Here is a 27,995-nt window from a genome sequence, read left to right on the forward strand (position 1 = left end):
CTCAAAGTGGAGATGAGAGTCTCTAGGTACTGGCATGGAAATACAGACTTGTATCCTGAAGGGAAAATACAAGTTATATTGAAAGACCCCTACCCAGGACCCCCTAGGAAAAGAAAAGCAAGGCCAGGCCGTTGCCTAATGAAAAAAAACCCAGACTAGGTGCCTCTCCCAGCTGGCAGGATGTCAAACAGGATCTGTGGTCACCAGAGCAGTCATGGGACCTGGATAATAATTGCTGAAGCATGCCAAGGTCTTTTATGTGGCAATACCAGGACACCAGGTCCTTGGCAACTACCCCTGCCCCCAGTTGTGTCTATGATTACCACAGTAGTCATGGGACCCAGATAATAACTGCTGAAGTATGCCGGGGTCTTTCATGAGGTAATACCAGGAAACTAGTCCGGGGGAACTACCCCTGCCCACAAGATGAGCCAATGAAATGCCTGTTGCTATGCTGATACTTATGTAACCATTAAAACTCTATAAATATTGTGCTTCCTGCAAGCCCGGTATGCTCTGCACCTGAGTTGCAGTAGCATCCACAGGTGCCGGTGTACTCAATAAATCACCTCTTATATTTGCAGCCAGTGGTCTGGCCCCAGTTCTTGGGCAGAGGGTTCGGTTCAGTGCCCGGTGCTTTGATGCCGAGGTCTTTCAATATATTATTGTGGTTGCTTTGGGACAAAGTTTGTTAGTTCTCCAAAAACCCAATGTAGAGTGTTCCCTCAGGGTGCAAAAACTCTATGCCTAGTCATGTACTCAAGATAATTAAAAATGCCAACCATATAAAAACATCTATCCAAACAATACTGTTATTTATAATGGCCCCAAAATGGAGCTATTTTAAATGAAAGACTAAATAAAGACATCATCCTGGTTGATAGGGGCTAAGGAAAAGTAACAATGAGGAGCAACTGCTAATGTGTAGGAACCCATCTTTGTGGGACTTCAGTCAGATGCAGACGACATGCCTGGTTGGTACCTGACACAGGGAGTATGGATTTTGAAAGGGCAGGAAAAGATTCTAAGAAAAGGTAGAAACACAGAATAGAGTCACGATGGCAATTCAGTGAATACTGAATGCTCCAAGTTTATTCTTCAACATTCTTGAATCCCCAAAAAGAGGAAAATGGCAAAAGACTTCTTTATCAAGATACAAGGAAGAAACAGACTTTCTTCCTTAATTCTCCAAACACTTGGTAACCGCACCTTTGACTAAATCTCTTGTTATCTGGCTTTGAGGATTAAGAGTAACGACACCTCTTACCCAGGCTCTTGTTATTAAGATAAGACATGCACACCCACCACCAAATTTCCCAATATAACCCTGTCTTACACCTTTAGGTCTTTTGACTTTAACCTTAGTGCTCACTGACCTTAAGTCAAGATAAAGCAAGCCATTTTTATCGGCCCTGACACTAATGGAAGGAACTGCACTTTGGTTTTAATCTTTTATTTCCAGAGAGGAAATCATACTAGGGAAAAATAATGATTAGTATAAAGTACATTATGCACCTTTAGAATATACCTTATTAGATTTTTTAGAACTTCACACAATGTGTTCTGATCATATTCATCCCCCTCTTCCTATCGCTCCAAATTCACTCCCTCCTTTTTTCATCTTCAACTTCATGCCCTCTTTGTTTATTTCAAATACCCATTCAGTCCAGTTGTGCTGGCCATACACTTCTGAGTATGACACTATCCACTGTCTTCATACCCTTAAAGAAACTGACTCTGCCTCCCCCAGAAGCCATCAGCTGTCCAAAGATGTTCACTCAGGGGTGGAAACTCCACTGACCCCTCAGCTTTCATGATAGAGTGTTTTACCTTTACCTTGCACATGTCTTGTGCAGGCAGGCTGTGAGTTCATGAGTGTGACAATGCTGTCATTTCCAGAATAAAGTGTTTCTCTTTGGCTTCCCTCAATCTCTGACTCTTATAACACCCCCATGCCTTGCTCCATGAATCTTGAATTATATAACTTAAAGGGTATATTCATAAACTAAAGACATGCTGACACAACATGTATAATCTGACCATGTTTTAATAGCAGCAAACATCTATAATTACAGAACAAATAATCTGGATGCTTTGTATCTCATTATTCAAACAACCATGTTTTGACTCTAACATTGCTTTTTTATTTATTTACATTTTCTATTTTTATCCATCCTTACATTTTTTTGCCAAACATTTCTTGAGAGCCAGCAGTGAAGAGAACTGTGTTCTCAGTGTTATGTGTACAGGATAGCAGTGTTCAGAATAACCCCATGATTCACTCTAGAGGTTGCTGCAATCTTTTCATAATGCAAAATGTTTTAATTTCATGCACAATCACATTGACCGTTATGTAGACAAAGACAAAGACGGAGAGGTTGAGGGGTTAGGCAAGGCACAGGAGAAAGCAGGGGCCAACAGGGGTGTATTTTCTTCCTCAGATCAAACCAATGTTGAAGAGTTAGAATCAGTTTCCAGGTAAGATCTACTCTCCAAACTCTGGCATGGGCTGGGTTTTCTATTTTAATTTTGTCTAAGAAAGAAGTTGTGTGTGTGGGTCCTCTTTCCCTCTTGGTCTGTTGGTCACCTGGTAGAGAAAGGGAAGAGGCAGGAGGGGATACAGAAGGCTTTGATTTCTATCCATGAACACAAACAGACAGCTCTCCAAAGACAGACTTCAATGAACCAGCTCACTTTATTCCAGAGTAAAAGGATTGAGGAGCCTGGGGAAAATCACAATTTGCATAAAGAGGCACACTCCTATCACAAGACTTAGTATGTGACATTAAGTACTATAGCAGAACTCCTAGAGCAAGTCTTCTTAGCAGGAATCTGTGCCCAGGTTCAAGTTAAAGATGAATCATGCATCTGGTTTAGAGACATCTTTCAGATAAGATCAGTCCTCCAGGCCCAAGCACATTCTCCAGATAAGGGGAGGTAGAGCAAAAGCTTTGCTGGGGATGGAGGGAGTTCTGTATTGCTGGGTTTAGACAAAAAGCCACTAAGTTTACAAGAGACTGTGACCTCTAAGTAACCAGCAATGCATTCCAACAGGAAATTTGGCCTTAAATAGTGGATTAATAGTATTCCCCCATCTCAACACACAAACAACACTCTGTGTCAGCCTCTTGTTTGGACAACAAGGCTGTTTCAAAGTGCATGCACACACTCACTGGTAGGAGGGACAATATTTTGTTTGCCCTATACAACTGGCCTTTGAAACCCAGCAAACAGCCTTGGCACTGAATGAGGTTTATGCAGTGATTTCTCAACAAAACATCTGAGATGCACATGGGCTGTTCTCACATCACAGGTGCTTTTGCGACTCCAGAGCATTTGGAAAACATAGATTGTCACATGTAAAGCTTACAAGCATTTACGCTTAGCCTTCCTGTCTCATCATGTGGCAAAAATGATGGACAAAGTAGGGATTTCCCATGTCTGACACCACAGCACAAAGTTCTTCACAATGTCTAATTTTTCTGTGTCACTCTGACTATAGCTGACACATCTCTTTCCTCTTAAGTGTGAGTTAATCTCTATTAATGCCTTTTCCTTATGGCACTGTTTACAGAATCCCATGTGGAACTATGTGACCTTAGCAGAAAAGTCCTTGGAAGTGGCCTGGAATTCTAAGACTTTTGAAGAACATGGTAGTACAGATGTCTCTGGATGCTCTTAACCTTACACTGTTCTAGGAGCTCAAATTAAAAGAGAGCTATCTAATGAGAAGCCTGAGCCACTGATCAAATATAATTGATATAAGTCTCTGTGTATTTATTTGGGACTAAACAGCTACAGGACTGGGTGGGACAGAAACTTCCATCCTCATGTGGCTCCCCAAAGTTTGGCAAGAATTTCCACGTCAAACCTGACAAAATCTTTAAAAGGGATTCTGAGTGCAAAAGAACAGAATCAAGCATGGCTTCTCAGTAGCAGCATTTTCTCAGGTGGGCTCTGTTTGCTAGAGGCAAGCAGAGGTGTTACTCTTTAAGAGAGGTTTCCTATCTCAGTATTAACTGCAAAAACAGCAAGGCTCTTCTAAAAGAGCTCTAAACAGTTAAATGATGGATCAAACACTTACATGGAGTTTAAGGGCAGTGGGATATATGCTTCTTGTGTTTATTTGGGACTAAGTGGCTGCAGGACCAACAATAGGCCTCAGTGCAAGGACAGTCCTGACACACACCCAACCCCAGCAAGCTCTCAAGCTCTCTCTCTCTCTCTCTCTCTCTCTCTCTCTCTCTCTCTCTCTCTGTCTCGCTCTGTCAGTCTCGCTCTCTCACTCACACTCTCCCATGCACACACACACACACACACACACACACACACACAAATCATTTTTCACTTGTGAAATTTCAAAGACAACCAATGTGTAAGATTCCAGAAAGTAAGTTGTTCATGCTTAATAGTTCAATGGCTCATATTTCTCTCTCTCTCTGCTATTTAAAACAAAATGTTTACCAGAGACAGGCATCATTGGGCCACCACTGAAACTGGACACAATTCATATCAATAGGAATGGAATTGTAGCTTAGAGATATAGAACCTACTCACACTGCATGAGGCTTTGAGGACTGCAATAGGTACATTTTAAAAATAAAATTAAAATTTATGGCTGCGACAAAACCAGAAACAGAAAAGAAAAAGAATATGGAGAAAAAGAAAAGGAAACAACACCTTTTAAATGGAAAGAAAGCGTTGCTCCCATATAAACAATGGATGAGCAGGAGAAAGGAACGAGCATTGTTTATGCTGAGCAAAGCTTCTCTCCAGATGTTCCAAGCCACAGGGGCAGGGAATTAATTAGTCAGAGGTTTCCACCCCTCATTCCATTATGGTACCCAACAGGTTCTGAGAGGCAATGAGTTATGGTTAAAGCTAGCTAAAGTCATCTTTGCTGAGCTGCGTGCTGGGATGAATTAACATAGGGTGGTGATATCTGCAGGCATGGATTCTCTCCGGAGCTCATTTACCCTATACCTTAGAGGTGGAACAAACTCCGGAGCCATACCAAGTCCCAAAGTACTGTTGAGTAAGGGAGAGCAGGGTGCAATGGAAGCACAAAGTGCTTCGCCGGCTCATGAGCAGTGGAAATGTGCCAAGGTGGCACCCTTCATCTTGACACAGGTTCAAACTGCCTTCTACTTGCCATGCCTCTTTTAGATGCAAGGTCCAGGACCAATTGATTCTAGAGAGTATTGTCTTCACCTTCCCTTTGTGTCACCAGGTTCTATAAACTATCAAATTCTCAGTAGGTAAATCTGAGTTGGCTTCATACAATGGCTCTGGAATCACAAGAATTGAGTTATTGTGATATCTGACACCCAAGTTAGTACAAACTTAAACAATGGCTGTTTAGAGCACTTGTTGTGTGTGTAAGAGGATCTGAGTTTTAATTCCTAAAACCTATATAAAATCTGGGAATGGCTGTTCATGCCTATAACCCCAACACTGAGGAATGGAGACACTGAAGTAGTTCATTAAGATACCCAGCCTCAAAGTAATAACATGGATAGTGATAGAGACAGATGTTTGATGCTATGGTCTCCACATGTACATGTACAATACTCACACACACATGTTTGTATATCATACACGCACACACACACATAAATAAATGTAGATTTTAATGTTTCTAAAAATAGGTTTCTACGAATGAATGGTGGTTCCTAAGTACATTATGCTGAAAGTCCACTGAGAGCTGAGGTCTCCTTCTCTATTCCTAGAATGCTGAGCAATCTTACCTCTCCTGTCTGTTTAGGATATATATTTGCAAGGTGACAGTCTTTACACCAACAGAGTTGCCTGAGATCCTCACTCTTTAATCTGTACAACCCTGAGGAGAGACACCCTCCCCTTTCCCTCCCCTTCCTTCCCCTCCCCTTTCCTCCTTTCCCCTCCCATCCCCTGGTCATGTTACCTAGTAACCAGAGCTGTGACCGACTGTGTCTGTCTCCTTCCACACTTTCATATCAGGTCTTAACATCTCACCAGTCTCCATCTCTGTGTTCTTGACTTCCAGGACTTTCTTCTGTCCACTCACCTCACCATGCAGCTATGCAAATATTTCTTCATGTCCTTAGAGGAGCAGAGGAATGCTGGTTGTCTCTTCTAAGACAGTGTGTGCCCCCATCACATACTATCCCTTGAACCAGATGCTAATTACACAAGTGTGAATAGTTGTCAGACTCCACTGAGATACAGGATAGATACTCTCTTTATGATTCCATATTTTATTTAGAAGCTCAAAAGTTTCTGGCAAACATTAAGAACTATGGGTCAATCAAGGTAATAAAATTGATAAAGATAAAATTATCATGGGTCTTATAAATTAAAGTAAGATAAAATATAAATGATCAAACATGGAAATTGCTTAAATTGAGGCATATGCATTCAAAAAAATTCAACTTAAATTTGCCTAAAAGCATCTGTTGGATAAATGGACTCTTATACATTATGAAATCAGAGGGTGAATAGAGCTTCCTGTAAAATTACAAAAAGGGACATGGACTGGTACATAAGGTAATCAGATATGTGCATTTGTCTTTTATCACATCATACCTGCTGTGGTCATTGCTGCAGGCTCAAACATAGGATGGTTTTGTTGAATCAATGTAAGATAATTGTGTCACTGGGGATAACATCCTTGGAAAAGATTAATGTAATTCTTATACGACCTATTCTATTCCCTATTCTTCTATTCAGTTTCTTCTGAACATGGCCTCTACTATTATGACACTGTATGCTATGAGGTATTCAGAAGATGCAACCAGATGATATCAATATGCTCTTGAACACTGGAGACTGTGATTCTAAAACCTCTTTTCTTTATGAAGAAGCCTGCCCAAAATATGTTGTGATATTAGCAGGAGCAAGAGGCTACCAAGACAATATTGGCTGTTGTCATAGCCTCCCAAAACTTGGCAGCAAACTCTATTGTTAAATACATCATATGATTCAGACAATGAAGTTGAAACAATGGGTCTGGAACAAACCCAGAAGCCCTCCAGAGCACTCATAGAATTAGAAGGCAATAGGAAAGATATCAAGGGAGAAAAACAATCAGTACTCCTGCCTGCTTGTAAAGCTTGAGAAACATGACAATGACTAGCTGTAAAGGAATCCTCAGTGGTGCTATAGGGACATTTATATTTTAGGAATAACCAATAACTATCTAATTGTTCATAAGGCCTGCTCAGGATAATGTAGTTTGTGTCTGCTATTGTAAACCTAGCCAAATACCCATGGATCAAGAGGTCAGAGGCCCTAAGAGAGAAACTATGACTGCCATTTACTAAATTAAAATTAACATAGTTTCTTTCTTTCTCTCTCTCTCTCTCTCTCTCTCTCTCTCTCTCTCTCTCTTTCTTTCTTTCTTTCTTTTGTAAGACATGGTTTTTCTGTATTGTTTTGGAACCTCTCCTAGAACTCAACTCTGAAGACCAGGCTGGGCTCGAACACACAGGGATCTGACTGCCTCTGCCTCCTGAGTGCTGGGATTAAAGGCATGTGCCACCAATATCTGGCTTCATATATCTTCTAGCTGTGTTCTAAATCCTTATCATTATACCCACAGATGTGTGTAGCTCTTAACCCTTACAAAGGAAGCTTATTTCTTTGCAGGAGAGGCCGCTACAGAGATCTACAATCGCTCAAAGTACAGAGAGCAGATGACTTAAGAGCCCAACTCTCAGTAATCAACATCTACAGCACAACCAACAATGTAAAACTCAGGGAACACCAGAAGAGCAGACAGCAAGACGATAAGTGCCAGAAGGTAAGGCTGCCAACTATAAGATCAGGTCTTCCAGACATGACAGGAATGCTCCACCCATGAAATCTCAACAACATGGGTGCATAAACAAGATCTGTAGAATAAACATATCAATCAACATGCCGATGTGGATGGAGGAAACTTTACAAGGTGCCACCCCTAGGTGAAGGATTACAGGTAAATAATGACTGCTGAGAGAGGGAGAATCTATTTTCTCCAGGTATGAGCAATCCTGATGGCTGACTAATCCCAAGTGGTCAGCCCTTATCACATGCATAAATGAGAACAATAAATGAGCTTAGTAAGTTTTGTGTAAGAGGTAATGTGTGTGTATTTGACAATATTAATTAAAGAAGAGGTCACGAATTTGAGAGGGAATTGGGGAGAACAGTGGAGGAGTAGGAGAGTGAGGGATAGAAATGGTGTAAATACAGTACCTTTGGATGAAATTCTCAAAATTAAAATAATTAATTTTTAAATGTATGTGTCTGGGTGTTTTGTTGTCTGTATGTATTTTTATATGCCGTGTATATGCCTGATGCTTTCAGAAGCCAGAAAATGGCATCAGATACCTGGAACTTGAGTTACAGAAGGCGGTGAACCACCAGGTGGTTGTTGAGAATTGAAACTAGATCCTCTGGAATAATGGAGTGGGAGGGCACAAGAGAGGAGGGAATACAAACAAGAGTAACTAACACTAAGAAACTTTTGAAGGAACTATATGGAAGCCTACTACCGTAGAAGCCTCCTAAAATGTATACATATAAAAGGAGTTTGAATGGCGGTATCAAAGATGTGTGGGAAATTCTCCCAACTAGATATCCTCTGCTAATAGGAAACATACTGCGCATGGGTGGCTTATATTTCTGTGAGCTGTTGGCCAATGCGGTCTCATAGACCACCCACAAACTTTATACACTATAGCCAATACCTATTAGTTATCTTCCAAAACTGCATGGCAAAACCCTATTGCTGAGCACATCACATACAATCATAGAAGATGACGAAATCTAGCTGGTACTCAGCAAGAAGATTCATCCCCATTGGCTATAATCAATAGTGCTATATGCTACTAGAAAAGTAATTATGAATCACATTAAACTGCAAAACTTGCAATCAACAATAACAACTGGCCAGCAAGATATGCCTAATGCTGCACTAGTGGCACAAATGTTATGGTGCATCCAATCACTTTTATTGGATTTAAGGCCTGCTCTTCAAAATGCAATGTATATATGCCAGTATCAATGAGGCCAAGAACCGGAGGCTACATAGTAAATGACCATAAAAGAAAAGCATTCTGCCAAAACATAGCAATAAAACAACTCCTGATGGCATACTTTTCTACCCATAAACAGATACATCACTCAACTTGTTGTTATTTTGTTTAACATTAGAAATTAGAAAAAAACGAATAAAGAAAGTGTTGCAGGAGACAGAAACCAGGGATAGGAACCGGCACAATACAGTGTGACCCATGGTGAGTGCATTAATTTTAGTTTATTAAATCAAAAGGGGGGAGACAGACATCACACACACACACATACACACACACACAAACACACACACACACAGACAGAGACAGAGACAGAGAGAGATGATAAGAAAAGAAGGGGAAGTTGTCAATCATGTTATAGGGAAGGGCATTTAAGGTAACCTCTCCAGTATTGGTTAGATTGCAGCTGGTGTCATCCTTGTAGGTCTCTGAACATCTCATTAGTACCAGATCTCTCCTCAAACCTATACTGGCTCCTTATATTATGGTATCTCTCATCCTTCTCTTCTCTATTCTTTCCCCTACTCAACTATCCTGCTCCCCCATGTCTTCCTCTCCACCTCCCTCTTTCTCTCAGCTTCCTCACCCCCCATGCTCCCAATCCCCTCAAATCCCCTCAGAAGATTCTGTCCTGTTCCTGTTTTCTGGGTTATCATGCATATCTCTTTTAGGGTCCTCCCTATTTCCCAGATTCTCTGACTGGGGCTTGTAGGCTGACACTCCCCTGTTTCAGGCCTAAATTCCATATATGAGTGAGTACATACCATGCTTGTCTTTTTGTGACTGGGTTTCCTCACTCAAGATGGTTTCTACTAGTGCCATCCATTTGCCAGCAAATTTCAGGATTCCGTTGTTTTTTTCTGCTGAGAAGCACTTCATTGTGTAAATGTACCACATTTTCTCTATCCACTGTTCAGTTGACGGGCATCTAGGTTGCTTCCAGGTTCTGGCTATTACATATAATGCTGCTATGAACATAGTGGAACAGATGTCCTTGTTGTATGAATGTGCATCTTTTGGGTATACGCCTAAGAGTTGGAATTGCTGGATCTTGTGGTAGACTGATTCCCATTTATCTGAAGAATGTCCATACGGATTTCCAAAGTGAGTGTACGAGTTGGCACTACCACCAGCAGTGGAGGAGTGTTCCCCAATCCCCAATCCTCTCCAGCATTGAAGACTTCCTTGTATGCCATCCTAGAGATAGACACCCACAGGGAAATACTGAACTGAGCTCCTGGAACCCAGCTGCAAAGAGGGAGGAGTGAGGAGCAAAGGGGTTATGACTTGGCAGGTGAAACCCACAGAAACAGCTGACCTGAACAAGGGGGAGCTCATAGACCCCAGACTGATAGCTCAGAGGCCAGCATGGTACTGATCCAGACCCCCTGAACGTGGGTGTCAGTGAGGAGGCCTCAGAATCTTTTGGGCCTCAAGCAAAATATCAGCATTTAGTCCTGTCATCCAGATGGACTTTGGGATGCTGTCTCCAACTAGACTCATGGGGGAGGGCCAAGGCCCTGCCCCAGATCATATGACAGACTTTCGAGATCCCCCAATAAGGGCCTCACCCTCCCTGGAGAGTGGAGTGGGGACTGGAGAATGGGTTGAGGGAGGATTGAAGGTGGGCAGGAAAGGAGGGGAAGGAAGGGAGCTAGTTTTGACATGTGAAGCAAACTTGTTTCTAATTTAAATTAAATAAAAAAAATAAACAAATAAAAGAAGAGGACATGGGAGGAGTTACAGAGAAGATGAGATGAGACAGCATAAGTGGGCAGGAGTCTGACCTTTAAAGGGGTTCTTTGCACCAGCCCAAGCTGATTCTCATGGTTCTCAGAGAACTGTCTGAGTGAATCCTGCCAGAAAATGGGGAGGCCAGAGTAATGCTGAAACCTTTCAAAATCCTCAACAGAAAAGGTTCCTCTTACAGCAGATGGTAGTTAGCACAGAGACTCACAATTGCCCAGTGTGCAGAGAATAAGGGACTTTGCAATGTCCATCACTAACTGGGATGTCTACAGCACACCCTGCTCCCAAAACTCAGGGATCATTGCAGAAGAGGGGTGATACTATGAGAGCTAGATGTTTTACACAACATCAAGAAAACAGTGTTTTCAGACACAACAGGGCAGGTGCACAAAGAACGCACAGGAGGTGTTACAGTATCTGCAATACCTGCACAAACTCAAGCGAGACAAGAGTCCCGGAACAGAGGAGTCCTATTTGTAGCCAAAAAAGATACTCACATTGATCATTTCTAGGGGAGGGAAAATCAGATGTCTTTAGTGGAGTGTGTCGTGCTTTGTATGAGAAACATCCTGCAAAATGTAGGGCATCTAAATACTTCCTACCCTGAGGATGGTGTTTGGGAAGGTGTGGCTTTGTTTAAGGACATATGTCACTGAAAGGTTTTGAGAATTGAAGGCTCCCCCAATTTTCTCTCTCTGCTTGGTGCAGTGGGTGAGGGTGTGACCACTCAGCTTCCTGTTCCTGTCCCCCCAATGCCTGCTGTCTGCTGCCATGCTTCACTGCTACCGTGGTGTCCAACCCTCTGGAACCATAACCCCTAAGACTCTACTACAAGTTTCCTTGTTTGTGGTATTTATTACAGCATCAGAAAAGTAACTAATAGAGAGTGTACCTGGGTATATCCACCATGCTTCGGTACATGCCCCATGGCTAAGAGTATCGGGCCAAGAGGAAATGGACTCCATCTTTTTCTTTAAGACAGAGAAAGAAAATAGAGTTGGGTGGGTAGAAAGATGGAGGGATGATGAGGGAGAATTTGAAGGAAAAGAGCCAAAGTGTTAAACATATATTGTAAGACATTCTCAAAGAATAAAGATATTATTGATGTTCTTTGTTTTAAAAGAAGGAACAGAAGGAGGGAATAAGTGTTTTCTGGCTGTCAGTCTGTAAATGCAGTCCTATCTCAAGTGCTTGCGTGTATGTCAATATCGTAATCAACAGAAAGCACGCTGTCCACTGAACTGGCCATCAATTCCATTGTATACTCATGGCTATGTTTCCATACAGAGACCAGTGTCCTTCCTATTCACAGCACAGCACGGAAGCCCAGCCCATAATTCTGGCCACGTGAATAGTTAGTTCATCAGTGAACACCCTGCCCCCACATTTTGAAGTTCTGGGATCAAGGGGTTTGTATGCTAGGCAAGCACTTTATCCCAAGACATGGTTCCACTCCAGCCTTCCTTCCCAGGGGAAGAAACAGGCACATACTAAACACAGGTTTATCAGGGCAGAGGGGCTGTGTCTGAGTGGCTCTGTCTCAGCTGCTGGAAAAGAAGTTCATCATGAAGACAGGCTCCCTGCAGCAGCTGCCCCCGGAAAGGCCCATCACAGGTGCAGGGTCAAGTGTGACCTGGCTCTCTCCACATCTGCCCAGGGCCAATGGAGGAAGCTGTGACTTTGGCTCTGACCAGTGACTGAGAGGGAAAGTAAAGTCACAGAATTGAGCAAAAGATCACACTCTAAAGGTTAGCAGAAAAAAGTAGTGGGGACTGGAAACCTGAGAAAGACACACTTCCTCTGTCTTCACTGAGTTTCTTCAAAACTTCACCACAAAGTACAGACAGACAGACAAACAAAAACTGCCCCCACTTTCCATTTTATCTGTGAATCAATTTTCAGGTCATACCCTTTCTTTTTCTAGACGCTACAGAGGAAAGGCTATTTGTGTGTGTGTGTGAGTGTGTGTGTGTGTGTCTGTGTGTGAGTGTGTGTGTGAGTGAGTGAGTGTGTGTGAGTGTGTGTGAGTGTGTGTATGTGAGTGAGTGTGTGTGTGTTTCTTTTTTTATATCATTTTTTATTTTAATTTGAAATAGCTTGTTTTACATGTCAATCCCAGTTCCCTCTCCCTCCCCTCCTCCCGCACTCCCCTTCCCCCCCAGCCTCCCACCCTATTGCCAATTCCTTCCACATAGGGGATATCCAGAGTCTGTCATTTCACTCCGGGTAGGGTCTAGGCATTCCCCGAAGAGTCCAGGCTGAGAGAGCATCCCTCTTTGTGCTATGGGCACACAATGACTGTTTGTATTCCAGGGATAGACACTGTTCCACTGCTCAAGGCCCCTTAGGTCCCAGGGCTTCTCACTGACACTCACATTTGGGGGGGGTCCAGATCAGTCCCATGTTAACCTCCCCGCTGTCAGTCTGGGGTCCAAGAGCTCTCCCCTGTTCAGATCAGCTGTGTGTTTCTAACTTACATCTTTACCAAAGTTCCTATTCTGTCAAAGTTCTGCAGTTATTCATCAACTGCAGACCAGGAGCAGGTCACAATGTGTTTTACGTATTGTTGTGCTGCCCCCTGCTGGACAGTGAGAAGTGCAGGTGAAGTGACTACTAAATTTTGATCCATTGAATAAGATAGTATAATCTTTGTTGAGAATGTTCTATTTAAAATGAAATTATGATAACAATGGGCTAGTTGTATAAGGCTGTGGTAGAGTTCATGCCTAACATTATTCCATGTTTCCCTCTTTGCAATGGTGAAAAGGCAAAAGAACCTGACATAGGTTATTTACCAAGACTTCTTATTTTCAGGAAGTAATGTGATCCCTGAGGAAATCACCCAATGATTGCTCACTTACACCTCTCAGGGGAAAACCTCAGTTCAAGGATGAAAACAAAAAGGCACATACCAAGTGCCACTTAAATATAAAGGTTTACTCCACAAACACCAGGCTATGCATGGATCAGAAGGAGGAGTGTCCTATAACTGAGAAACATAGGAAGGCCCTTCATTTACCAAGATACTTCAGTATTAGAACCAAGTCAAATGTAGTCAGGCTGTGAGAAATATCTAATTGTCTGTAATAACCCTTCAAATGACAGTACATTTTAATGTGACAGTCATAGTCATTCTGTTTTCTATATTTCACTGTACAAATGAGCCTTCTGTATATGCAGAGTCTATGACTGCCTGTGTCTTAGTCCTCTCAATAGGACAATAAAACAGTCCTTGATCAGGTGCAGGTCGGGGCAGGTGCACACATAACACAACTTTCTCTCTTCTGGAGAACTCTGCGCACTTTACACCACCTTCTGTTGGTCCCTCGTAAGCTGCCTCATCCTCCACTGGACCTTGATGTCCCAAACCTGAAATGGCTGAATCCAGTCTACCTGGTCTCCCTTCTTTACACCTATCCCAGTGTCTTGTGGCCTGGTGGGAGCGACCAGGTCAAAGCATCAATCCAGACCTTTGGGGTTATGGTACTATCCATGTGTGTTGTGGGTTCACCAGTGTGACTCAAGTTTTAGTTTTAGTGAAACAGAGTCTTTTACTAAAAAACAAACAAACAAACAAACAAACAACAACAACAACAACAAAAATCCCTCTGGCGAAGTTCAAAACAGAGAAAGTTCTTCATCTCCAGGTAAGGCCCTGGCTACTTTAGTCAAATAATTATATAGGTAAAAGTCAAAATGGTAGAATGTGGGGGAGTGTAATTAACACATATGGTGTCTTAGAGCAGGAAAGACTCGACTTTGTAACAGATGTCCAAAAGAGGCCTCAGTCATCTAAGCAAGCACATTTAAAATGAAAGATGAACTTAGTAGTTACCCTGTTGGACATTGTGATTCATTAACTTGTATGAATAAAACACTTTGTAAAACTGCAAAACAATAGCACTTTTTGAAATCATAAAAAAGAATGTTTCAATTGTAAAAGACAACAAAAAGAAAGAGAAAGAAAAAAATATATCTATGAATATAATCCTCTGCTCATCGGAGAAGGGTACCATATCACTAAGTTACTCCTCAATCCTAAAGTTGGACACCTTCTTGAGAGTTAATGATGTTAGAGATTGTACATGACATTTACATGTGATATATACACTAGAATTGAATTACAACTCCAACCTCTATAAATTTTGTTTTATGTATATTGTACAGTATTCCTTAAGGTCACCTTTCCAATATGGAACTGTACCAGCATCATTTATTAATTTTTAAACACAACTCTCTAGATGGAAGAACACAGAAACACTGATTTAAAATTGCATTGTTCCTCAAGCTTCCAATGTCTCTGTATCAGGTAAGATTTGATATGCTATACTTTTTCTCTGTTTTGTCTACATGAAGCTATTCTGAAAAAGATCCTCCTGCCTTGAGCTTCTTAGTGATAGATTACAGGGATAGCCACATCTGATTTATGTTTTTAATAATGTCCTTCAATTGAATCCTTCCCAGTTTTTCTAGGGGATATATTCATATTAGGGACTTCATCAGTATTGTCATAACAATATTTTGTGTCTTTCTCAACACAGCCTACAGGGTTCAACAGAATACTGATTACCCCATTATTGTTGCTAAAATATACATTGTTGGTAATTGGTATTCACCAGGTCTCACAGCTGCAACTTTTTAGTAATTACAAGAAATATGGATAAGAAATACTCTGACACTGTGAAAATATTCTTATAGGGAAACTTTATCTATGAATGTTAGAAGCAATAGACTACAAGTCATAGAAGAATATTTATTGGATTTTTCTATAATTAAAAACAACCCAGGGATGGCATCACCCACCATTGCCTGGGCCCTCAACCATTGATCACTAATTGAGAAAATGCCTTATAGCTGAATATCATGGAGGAATTTCTTTAACTGAGGTTCCTTCCTCACTGATGACTCAAACTTATTAATTTGACACACAAAACCAGCCAGTACAAAGAGCTATGTTAATTCTCCATATTATGAGGGAGTAAGAGAAAGCCTTTGGTCAATCCTGGCCACAGAGCACTCTATTATCTCATCTTTCTAAGGATCTCTTCCTTATTTATCATGGCCCCATCTCTACTGTTCTTGTTCTCCACAACACACACTCTGCACATACACATGCAGTCATGCACAGACACCTGAAACTAGATTCCACACATAAAAGAAAATCGCACGTCCAGTTCTACAATGTATTAGGACCAGCAGCCCTGGAACTGTGGTAGAGAAAAACCCATTTTCTATTAGGAGGATGTTCTCTACTGGAGTCAGGAAGCCTGGTGTGGTTTGCTTCTAAAAGTCTTTATTCCATTTGCATAATGGAACCAGACTATTAAAATCAAGATGCATCCAAGCCAATTGGAGAGCAGGGGAATAGTATTCTGCAGGGAAGAGCACAACAATTGGATATTCAGACCAAATGATGGTCAACCATGAAATCATATGAGTAACATTACACAGTCTGGGCAGGTTGTGTTTATGCATTTAGGGATACACATATGCATATATGTATGTAAGAAAAATGAAAACACAGGGCATGCATTTGAAAGACAGAAAGGAGGCATATTATGGGAGGGTTGCAGGGAGTAATGGAAATGGGGAAATGATATAATTACATTATAATCTCAAAAGATTAAAAGACTTCAGGACATAGGAAAAATCACTAAAATCTCACAAAAGAAAAGTGTCCACTTACTTACAAAGGCAAACTCATCAAAATTATAGCACCCTTGTTACAGACACTCTGGAAACAAAAATGAATAATTAAAATGAATAAATAAAATAAAAAAAGCATAGCATGGTATAATGTAAGTCCTGAAGCAAATAATTACTACGCAGGCTTGCCAAATTATCTTTAAAATTGATGGAGACTCAAAGACCTTCCACGACAAGCACAAACTAAATTACGACAACTATGACACCACAGAGGATCCTGAGAGCAATCCTACACACACAGGAAGGAAATGCAGTGAGCAAACTGGACTTTGAGGCATCTCCTCTACACCTCCCAGGGGTTGTCACTGTTCTAGCATGTTTCTGGGAAGGCTGGTTAATGGAGAGTTGCCTTCATGTCTTTCTCAATCCTCAACTTCAGACCTGCTCTTCACAGAGGTCTCCTGATTTGATACATAATATCTAATCACTTGAGGTAGCACCCAAGAGTGGTTGACACAGTGTTAGTCTGGCTTCAACATGGGTGAGGTGTGTTCCTAAATATCAAACATGTGGATTTCTCAATGATTTTGGTCTTCCTTAACAATAGAGATTGCTTATGATCTCTACCTAGGACAGTTTATTACCACTCTCCCCTGGGTATCGAAGATGGACATGGATTCTTCTTGTTTTCTCAAGCCCTAGTAGTTTTTCATGAGGGCCCTGAAGTAGAGAATGATGTGTTTTCTCCAGTGATGGAAGGACTGCATTCATCAAAGTACATGTCTGATCAGGGCTACATGTCTACCCAACTGGAGATGGGCTTCCAAGGTCTTACAACCTGCCTCCAGTTTTTCCATAGCACCTGACAGACACCCAGGAGAGTGGGGGTAGCAAGCTCCTCCTTAGGTGTGTGCTTAAACTCTCATGTTAGCCACGCATCACCTCTAACACTTTAGTAAACTCCCATGTGTCCTCCTCCTGTGTTTGGTGATATCTCCCAGCTGGAGTTGGAGGATAAGCCAAAGCTCACATTATATTCTTCTTGAAAAATATCTCCTCCCAAATTTGGAGGTAAGCACTTGCCTACATGAAGGCACTTCCTATGATAATCTCTATTTGTCTTTCTCAGTCTAAGGTAGGTGGAGATACAGACACTGAGTTGATCTTAAAATGAACATTTATTCTCCAAATTGAGGCCACAGGTACAGCCATGACCCTCTCTGTCCCCTGCCCATTCCCATAACAAAATTCTCCAGTCTTCTGAAGGACTCATCTTTGGCCATGAAACATCTTCTATGGGGTAGCTTCATCTTGACTTTGGTGGTCTCCCGAGGCTGGAAGAGCTTCCTATTCATAGCTCAGTGTGTGCACTGTCTGTGGTGGCTTCTTGGCCCTGAGCTTAGTCCAGAAAGCCACTTCCTTATCTTTCAGTCTCTGGGCTTGCTGGATGGTGACATTAATATGCAGATAACCTTCCTTCTGGTCATACTTTGGCCAATAGGGCAGCCCCTTCCCATTGGGGTTCCTGAGGACAGAATCAAACATAATTTCTTAAAGTTGCTATGTGGTCCCACATTCATATGACACTTATAGTGATTCCTAGTTTATCTCTGCCAAAGGCTCTTGCACAATAATTGGAGCACACGTTTTTCAGAGCAACACATATAGCGAAAATCCACTCCTTCCCCATGGTCCCACCTTGCCCAATGCCTTGGCAATGTCTTTGTACTATTCTCACCCATTCCTAGCAAAGTTGGCCCAGAAATTCATCACCATCTTGCTGAGGTTGACCTCCTCTGCTGAGACACCATCTGTGAGAAATAAGAATATATATATCTATAATATTATATAATATATGGTATATGTATCAACTTAATATGCATTTAATGAGCAAGAGATAGCTTGTTATGAATGCAGTATATGGGTTCTAACTAAAAAAATTACTGTATGTAATTATTCATTGTAAGAAATTCAAGCTAGCTGATGGGCACTTTTAGTTTGAGAATGAATGATCCAGGACTCAGCAAGTCATGCAGTTCATTCCTAGCTGTCTGACTTTGTTTTCCATACCCAGCATCCAGTTCTTCCCTACTCTGCAACGGATGCTGCAGTTCAGTGATGTCCTTATAGGAAGGTATTTTTGGTACATGTGTCTTTTCTCAAGCTCCTCTTCAAAACCATATATTCACTGTTTGAAAACATATTAGAATTGCATGTAGCATAAAACATACCTAGTTGGGAAATGCTCAGTGTGTTATCAGCAGCCATTGAAATGGGCCAATAAACATGACCTGCTGAGAGTTAAGGTATTAAAGATGTTCATCAAAGGGTTTTTAGAATATACTCTTAGCTATAAAATAAGTGAAAGTACAACTTGTAGATAAACAGATACGTATACAGACAGATGGATGCAAATTACATCTGGTTAACAGACAGCAACAGCTTGACTCTTCTTAACTCATGTTCTGATATGTCAAGCAGTGCAATTCTTGTCTTCAGGCGGGGGAACTTGGGTGATACATTTCTCTTAGTTATATTAGTGGTAAGCATCATGATGGAAAGCATTGTTGGCTGCCCATGAGCATATACCTTTCCTAGTGTGAGCAGGAGAAAGGCTGGGCATCTGTCAGGCTAGCTTATTCCTGTTACCCTGAGTAGAGGAAATAAATATTAAGCTCCCAGGCAACAAAGCACCATTACCATTTAAAACTGGGGCACCGAAAACAGAGTAGACTTCATCTCCATGGTCTCCAATCACCGTCTTTGGTTTCATTTCTGATGAGAAGCTTGGGCGGTATTGAAATTCATACATGTAGGTGGGGGCACCAGCATCTGGGAAGAGAGTTCATATTATCAGGCATGTACTTGGAAGGTAAAATATCTCTACCTGTGAAGGAACCCCTGGTCATCAGCAAAGCATATTAACTCTTTCAGTTCATCACCTGGATGTATTTGGGCTGTTCAGAAAGGAAGTAGAGATGGTACCTGAGTCAGGCATTCATGAATAAGATGCACCATCCACCCAAAGAACACATAGATGTTCACTGTAATGCTCTGGTGCACATTCATTTCCAAGAAGAGCTACAAACTACTCAGCATCTTCTATTCAGTCTGGGGTTGAGTATTTCCTCACGTTTTGCTCACTCATTTATAGGAGTGTGAAGAAAATAGAAGTGCTTGCCTGAAAGTGTTATTTATGTTTTTAATTAATGTTTCAAATTAGCATATAATTATGGGTTTCATTGAGATATTTCATACATATTTTGTTTTATTAGTTTTTTTTACCCCACTGCCCTTCATGTCCATTCCACCCACTTGTTTGTGCCTTTCCTAAGAGAATGGGTCTCCTCCCCCTAGCTCTATTTACTTCTGTACGTTCTAAGTACCCACAAACACACCCGCATGGGAGTGGTTAGCTTTAAGGATATATAAAATCTCTCCCCATAAGCACTTATTCTAATTTTTTAAATTTGAATTAGCAATAAGCTTGCTTCACCTGTCAATCCCATCTCCCTCCCCTCCTATCTTCCCCTGCCCCCCCCACCTACCACTGCTAACCCCCTACCCAATCTCACCACTCCATTCCCCAGGGAGGGTGAGGCCCTCCATGGGGATATCCAGAGTCTGCCATTTCCACGTAGAATGACAAAAGCTTTAAAGGAATTTTAGAAACAGAAGAAGGGAGAGAAGCACAGATTTTTGATAGCAGCATTTTTCTCAGGTGTTTTGCTAGCGACAAGCAGAGATTCACGCGGCTAGCTTACCGGAGTCTTCCTGACTCGGCATTAAAAAAAAAACAAAAAACAAAAAAAAAACAGCCAACAAGGTTGTTTTAAGAGACTCTGCTAATGATTGAAAGGTGTGTACATACAGCTGGAAGTGGCCGCTTTTGCTGGAGGTCAGCATGGACTGAGCCTGCAGCTGAAGTCACGCCTACGCCCACCATCTTGGAAATGGCAGTTTAAAAGAGCTGCAGTTTTACAGATAAGTCACGTTGCCAGAAAAACATAAAGGTTTACAGTAAAGTCAGACTTTAATGAAGAAAAACCTCTAAAGGTTTACAGTGTGTTTAAAAATATACGTGAGATTGAGAGAGAAAATGAAACGACAAAGTGGTAAATAAATAAAAAAGCCGGCATTGTGGTGGCACATGCCGGTAGGATTTACTCCAGAGGCAGAGGCAGAGGCAGGCAGATTTCCAAAGAGAAACCCTGTCTCAGAGAAAAATAAATAAAAGTAAAATAAAGTAATAATAGATAAATAATAAGCCACGCAAAGATGGAAAATACACAGAGAGTCTGGACACTGTATGCTATTGTGTTTTTTAGTTATTTGATTGCTCAGGAAAGAACAGCTGCTAAAGTACACTTGATTATAAATGCTGCTGAATTAATCCAACTTCTATCTTTTGAAAGTGCCTTGACTTCAAAATTTAAGTGTAAAAATATGTTACTCAGAAAAGGAGTTTTTATTTATGTTTCTACAGAAAATGCAAGGCTGAGGATTCCTTCCAGGCTTCTGTGGTTAGACGAACCAAGATCCCCGTAAGCAATGGACCAGGTGTTCCAACAACTGAAACTGCTAAGATAATCCAGCTTTACAGACCCTGAAAATAAGGACTTATACAGGTTTCTGATTTTGTCATGATCCCCATGGTATGAAGAGCGCCCCCTTCCAGCATGAAGCAGTTTGGAATGAGCGACGTCCTAATTCCCATCTTGTTTATAAATCTTTGTTTTCATTTAAATGGGGTTGTTTATAATTGGCTAATGATAACAGCCGATCTCTTTTTTAATGGTAAAAAGGGGAATTATGGTATGGGTATGGTTTTTCATTTATTGATACAAATTCAAGGTCAATTTTGTGATGTGTATATTTCTCCTCTTGATTAAGTATTGTGCTTATATTGATCTTTTAAAACATAATGCAGCTGGCATCCAGAAGACCCGCCCACACAGGAAAGACATCAGCCCCTCCAAGACCCCAAGCCAAGCGAGTCCAGCTTCAGGTGAGATGGGGTCTCCAGCCGGGATCGCCTGCCCATCTCCTATCCCCTTGATCTTCTGGGCCTCTCCTGGCATCCAGAAGACCCGCCCACACAGGAACGACATCAGCCCTTCCAAGACCCCAACCCCAGCGAGTCCAGCTTCAGGAACGACATCAGCCCTTCCAAGACCCCAACCCCAGCGAGTCCAGCTTCAGGAAAGACATCAGCCCTTCCAAGATCCCAACCCCAGTGAGTACAGCTTGAGGAGACCTGCCCACACAGCAAAGAAGTCAACAATTCCAAGACCCCAACCCCAGTGAGACCAGCTTTAGGAAAGACATCAGCCCTACCAGGATCCAAACTCCGTGTCAGCATCCCCAGCTTCAGCTGCAGGAAGGAAGGAGACCAGTGGAGACGGAAAGACCCCACCAGCACCCACTGAAAGAAGAGATGGGAAGAAGACAGAATAAGAGATCACTCAGCAATAGAAACACCAATATGTCCCCACCAGAATCCAGGGATCCAACACCAGCAAGACCCGAAAAGCACTACATAGACGAAGAAGAGGAGACAGACCTTAAAAATTATTTCATAAAGATGATGGAGACCCTCAAAGAAGAAACGAGGAAATCCCTTAAAGAAATAGAAGAAAAAACGAACAAAAAAATCCATGAAATGGGGGAAAAATTTCAAGAAATAAACAAATCTCTCAAAGAATCTAAAGAGCACCAAGAAACAACAACCAAAAAAGTTAAGAAAACAACTCAAACAGTTCAAGGATTGAAAGCTGAAATACAAACGATAAAGAAAACACAGAATGAAGGGATGCTGGAAATAGAAAAGCTGGGTAAACGATCAGGAACTACAGATGCAAGTATCACCAATGGAATACAAGAGATAGAAGAGAGAATCTCAGGTGTTGAAGACTCATTAGAGGATACAGAGTCGTCAACAAAAGAAAATCTCAAAACCAACAAATCCTTAACACAAAATATCCAGGAAATATGGGACACCGTGAAGAAGCCAAACCTGATGATAATAGGTATAGAAGAAGGTGAAGAAATTCAACTTAAAAGTACAGAAAACATATTCAACAAAATCATAGAAGAAAACTTCCCTAACCTAAAGAAAGAGATGCCTATGAAAGTACAAGAATCTTACAGAACACCAAATAGGCTGGACCAGAAAAAGAAGTCACCTCGCCATAGAATAATCAAAACATCAAACCTACAGAGTAAAGAGAAAATATTAAGAGCAGCTAAAAAAGGCCAAGTAACATACAAAGGCAGACCTATCCGAATTACACCTGACTTCCCAATGGAAACGATGAAAGCCAGAAGATCCTGGACAGATGTCCTACAAATGCTAAGGGAACAAGGATGCCAGCCCAGACTACTATATCCAGCAAAGCTCTCAATTACCATAGATGGAGAAAACAAAATATTCCATGACAAAGCCAGATTTAAACAATACGTATCCATGAATCCAGCTCTACAGAAAATGCTAGAAGGAAAACCTAGAACCAAGGAAGATAACTACATTCACAAACACACAGGCAAACACACACTTTACAAAACACCAAAAGAAAAAGGGAGGAGAAACTACACAAAATAACTTCACTAACAATAAATCAAACACAAACAAGGATCACCAATCAATGGTCATTAATATCCCTCAATGTCAACGGCCTCAACTTGCCTATAAAAAGACACAGACTAGCAGAATGGATATGAAGACAGAACCCTTCCTTCTGCTGCATACAAGAAACACATCTCAACATCAAAGACAGACGTTATCTCAGAGTAAAGGGTTGGGAAAAGATCTTCCAACCAAACGGTCCCAAGAAACAAGCGGGTGTAGCAATCCTAATATCTAACAAATTAGACTTCAAATTAAAATCAATCAAAAGAGATGAAGGACACTTAATATTCATCAAAGAAAAAATACATCAAGACGAAGTCTCAATTTTAAACATCTACACCCCAAATACAAAGGCACCTACATTCGTGAAAGAAACATTACTAAAGCTCAAAATGCACATAAAATCTCACACACTAATAGTAGGAGACTTCAACACTCCGCTCTCACCGCTAGACAGGACCTCCGGACAGAAACTTAACAAAGAAACAAAAGAACTAATAGAAGTTATGACCCAACTGGGTTTAACAGACATCTATAGAACATTCCACCCAAATACAAAGGGTTATACATTCTTCTCGGCACCACATGGAACCTTCTCTAAAATTGACCACATAATAGGAAACATAGCAAATCTCCACAGATACAAAAAAATTGGAATAACCCCCTGCATCTCATCAGACCACCATGCATTAACATTAGAATTCAACAATAACACAAATCACAGAAACCCTACAAACTCACGGAGATTGAGCAATGCACAATTGCACCATCCCTGGGTAAAGGAACAAATAAAAAAAGATATTAAAGACTTCCTCGATTTCAATGAGAATGAAGACACAACATACACAAACTTATGGGACACTTTGAAAGCAGTGCTGAGAGGAAAATTTATAGCACTAAGTGCCCACATGAAAAAACTGGAGAACAGTCATACTAGAGAATTAATAGCACAGCTGAATGTTCTAGAACAAAAAGAAGCAAACTCCCCCCAGGAGGACCAGACGCCAGGAAATAATCAAATTGAGGACTGAAATCAATCAAGTAGAAACCAGAGAAACACTAAGAAGAATCAATGAAACAAAGAGTTGGTTCTTTGAGAAAATCAACAAAATAGATAAACCTCTGTCCAAACTAACCAACAGACAGAGGGAGAGCATGCTAATTAACAAAATCAGGGATGAAAAAGGGGACATAACAACAGACTCTGAAGAAATCCAGAGAATCATCAGGGCATACTTTGAAAATCTGTACTCCACAAAATTTGAAAATTTAAAGAAAATGGACAATTTCCTGGATAGATATCACTTGCCAAAACTAAATCAAGAACAGATAAACAATCTAAACAGACCTATAACCCCTAAACGAAATAGAAGCAGTCATCAAAAGACTCCCAAACAAAAAAAAAGCCCAGGCCCAGATGGCTTCAGTGCAGAATTCTACCAGAAATTCAAAGAAGAGCTAATTCCAATACTCCTCAAAGTATTCCACACAATAGAAGCAGGAGGCTCAGTGCCAAACTCTTTCTACGAGGCTCCAATTATCTTGATACCCAAGCCACATAAAGACACAACTAAGAAAGAGAACTATAGACCAATTTCCCTCATGAACATTGATGCAAAAATATTCAATAAAATACTCAAACCGGATTCAAGAACAAACCGGATTCAAGAACACATCAGAAAAATCATTCACCATGATCAAGTAGGCTTCATCCCAGGAATGCAGGGATGGTTCAACATTAGAAAATCTATCAATGTAATCCACCATATTAACAATCTGCGAAACAAAAACCACATGATCATCTCACTAGATGCTGAAAAAGCCTTTGACAAAATCCAGCACCCCTTCATGATAAAGGTCCTAGAGAGATGAGGGATAACAGGAGCATACCTGAATATAATAAAAGCAATATACAGTAAACCAACAGCTAACATCAAACTAAATGGAGAGAAACTCAATGCAATTCCTCTAAAATCAGGAACAAGACAAGGCTGTCCACTCTCTCCATATCTCTTCAATATTGTACTTGAAGTTCTAGTTACAGCAATAAGACAACAAAAGGAGATAAAGGGGATACACATAGGAAAAGAAGAAGTCAAACTTTCACTATTTGCAGATGATATGATAGTTTATATAAGTGACCCACAAAACTCCGCAAGGTTACTCCTAGAGCTGATAAACACCTTCAGCAATGTGGCAGGATACAAGGTAAACTCAAAAAAATCAGTGGCCCTATTATATACAGATGATGAAGTGACTGAGAAAGAAATCAGAGAAACATCACCCTTTACAATAGCGAAAAACAGCATCAAATATCTGGGGATAATGTTAACCAAGGAAGTGAAACACCTGTATATCAAGAACTTTGTGTCTTTAAAGAAAGAAATCAAAGAAGATACCAGAAAATGGAAAAATCTCCCATGCTCTTGGATTGGTAGGATCAACATAATAAAAATGGCAATCTTGCCAAAAGCAGTCTACAGATTCAATGCAATCCCTATCAAAATTCCATCACAATTCTTCAAGGACCTGGAAAGAACATTACTCAACTTTATATGGAAAAATAAAAGGCCCAGCATAGCTAAAACATCCCTATACAATAAAGGAACTTCAGGAGGCATCACCATACCTGACTTCAAGCTCTATTATAGAGCTATAGTCCTGAAAACAGCTTGGTATTGGCACTAAAATAGGCAGGTAGACCAATGGAACCGAATCGAAAGCTCTAATTTTAACCCACACACGTATGAACACTTGATTTTTGACAAAGAAGCTAAAAGTGTACAATGAAAAGAAAAAAGCATCTTCAACAAATGGTGCTGGCATAACTGGGTACTGGTATGCAGAAGACTGCAGATAGATCCATGTTTATCGCCTTGTACAAAACTTAAGTCCAAATGGATCAAAGATCTCAACATAAATCCAGCCACACTGAAACTTTTAGAAGAGAAAGTGGGAGATACTCTTCAACGAGTTGGTACAGGAGACCACTTCCTAAACATAACACCAGTGGCACAGGCACTGAGATCGACAATTAACAAATGGGACCTTCTGAAACTAAAAAGCTTCTGTAAGGCAAAGGACACAGTCAACAAGACAAAAAGGCAGTCCACAGAATGGGAAAAGATATTCACTAACCCTACATCTGACAGAGGGCTAATCTCCAAAATTTACAAAGAACTCAAGAAACAAGTCTCCAAAACACCAAAGGATCCAATTAAAAGGTGGGGTACAGAGCTAAATAGAGAATTCTCAGTAGAGGAGGCTAAAATGGCTAAGAGACATTTAAGAAAGTGCTCAACATCCTTAGCCATCAGGGAAATGCAAATCAAAACAACTCTGAGACACCATCTTACTCCTGTCAGAATGGCTAAAATCAAAAACACCGAAGACAATTTATGCTGCAGAGGATATAGAGAGAGGGGAACACTCCTCCACTGCTGGTGGGAGTGCCGACTCGTACAGCCTCTTTGGAAGTCAGTATGGAGATTCCTCAGGAAAATGGGAATTAATCTACCACAAGACCCAGCAATTCCACTCTTAGGCATATATCCAAATGAGGCAAATTCATACAACAAGGGCATCTGCTCCACTATGTTCATAGCAGCATTATTTGTAATAGCCAGGACCTGGAAGCAACCTAGATGCCCCTCAACTGAAGAGTGGATAGAGAAAATGTGGTACATTTACACAATGGAGTATTACTCAGCAGAAAAAAAGCAATCGAATCTTGAAATTCGCAGGTAAATGGATAGCACTGGAAGAAACCATCCTGAGTGAGGTAACCCAGTCGCAAAAAGACAAACATGGTATGTACTCACTCATATATGGATTTTAGACATGGATCAGGATAATGCCAGTCTGCACTTCCACTGATAGAGAGTCTGGGAAACAGGAAAGAACCTAAAAGATATGCATATATGCATAGTACCCAAGAGAAGAGGATTGAGACAAGATCCTCTGAATGGATGGGGAACACGGCGAGGGGTGGGGGGGCGTGGGAGCTGGGAAGAAGAGAGGGCGAGAAGAGGAAGAGAGAGTAGGTCATGGGTGAACAGGAAGTTGAGTGGGTGGGGGTAGAATAGGGGGAAGAGGGAATCATAGGTTAGAAGACAGATCAGGCATCAGAGTGACCTCTAGTGATCTAAAGGGATAACACCAATTGGCAAGCTAAGCAATAGTGGAGAGACCACCTCGAATGCCCATTCCTGATAATGAACTTGATGTCTATAACCATCCGGGAACCTTCATCTAGTGATTAATGGAAGCAGAGGCAAACACACAATCACTGAACTGAACCCAAGGAACCCAGTGACATAGAGAGGAGTGATGAGCAAATTGGCAAAGAATGGGCTGGCAAAACCAGCAGAGACAGCTGATCTGAACAAGGGAGAGCTCTTGGACCCCAGACCGACAGTGGGGAGGCCAGCATGGGACTTATATGGACCCCCCCAAATGTGAGTGTCAGCGAGAAGGTCTGGGCAACCTATGGGGCCCTGAGCTGTGGATCAGTGTCTATCCCTGGTATACAAACAGTCTTCGTGTGCCTATAGCACAAAGAGGGATGCTCTCTCAGCCTGGACTCTTAGGGGAGTGCCTGGACCCTACCCAGATTAAAATGACAGACTCTAGATATCCCCTATGTGGAAGGATTTGGCAATAGGGTGGGAGCGTGGGGGGGAAGGGGAGTGCGGGAGCAGGAGAGGGAGAGGGAACTGGGATTGACATGTAAAACAAGCTATTTAAAATTAAAATAAAAAATGATAAAAAACATAATGCATAATTGAATACAGACTATAGATAGTTACTTATAATAGAATTTATAGTTAGGTAAGTTAGGTTTTCTAGATATACAAAAATATATTTGAGATAGATAGACAGTCTTCTAACCTCTCAAAGACCTTCAGATAATGGCATTT

At 41.2% G+C, this 27,995-nt stretch overlaps 1 protein-coding gene across 1 annotated transcript in view; it reads right to left on the reverse strand.

The window, feature by feature from the left end:
* Window positions 1-17,607: 17,607 nt before the first annotated feature.
* LOC121135945 (carboxylesterase 1E-like) overlaps window positions 17,608-27,995 on the reverse strand; it is a 43,828-nt gene continuing 33,440 nt past the window's right edge. The window contains exons 12-14 of the mRNA XM_040735351.1: window positions 19,149-19,280; window positions 18,187-18,259; window positions 17,608-17,973 (exon numbers count right to left, since the gene is read on the reverse strand). Of these exons, the coding sequence (XP_040591285.1) occupies window positions 17,796-17,973; window positions 18,187-18,259; window positions 19,149-19,280 (383 nt within the window). The 3' untranslated portion in view covers window positions 17,608-17,795. The remainder of the gene's footprint in view (window positions 17,974-18,186; window positions 18,260-19,148; window positions 19,281-27,995) is intronic.

This window comes from Mesocricetus auratus, unplaced genomic scaffold (genome assembly GCF_017639785.1).
Source record: "Mesocricetus auratus isolate SY011 unplaced genomic scaffold, BCM_Maur_2.0 Super-Scaffold_100045, whole genome shotgun sequence".
In the NCBI taxonomy this organism is placed as follows: domain Eukaryota; kingdom Metazoa; phylum Chordata; class Mammalia; order Rodentia; family Cricetidae; genus Mesocricetus; species Mesocricetus auratus.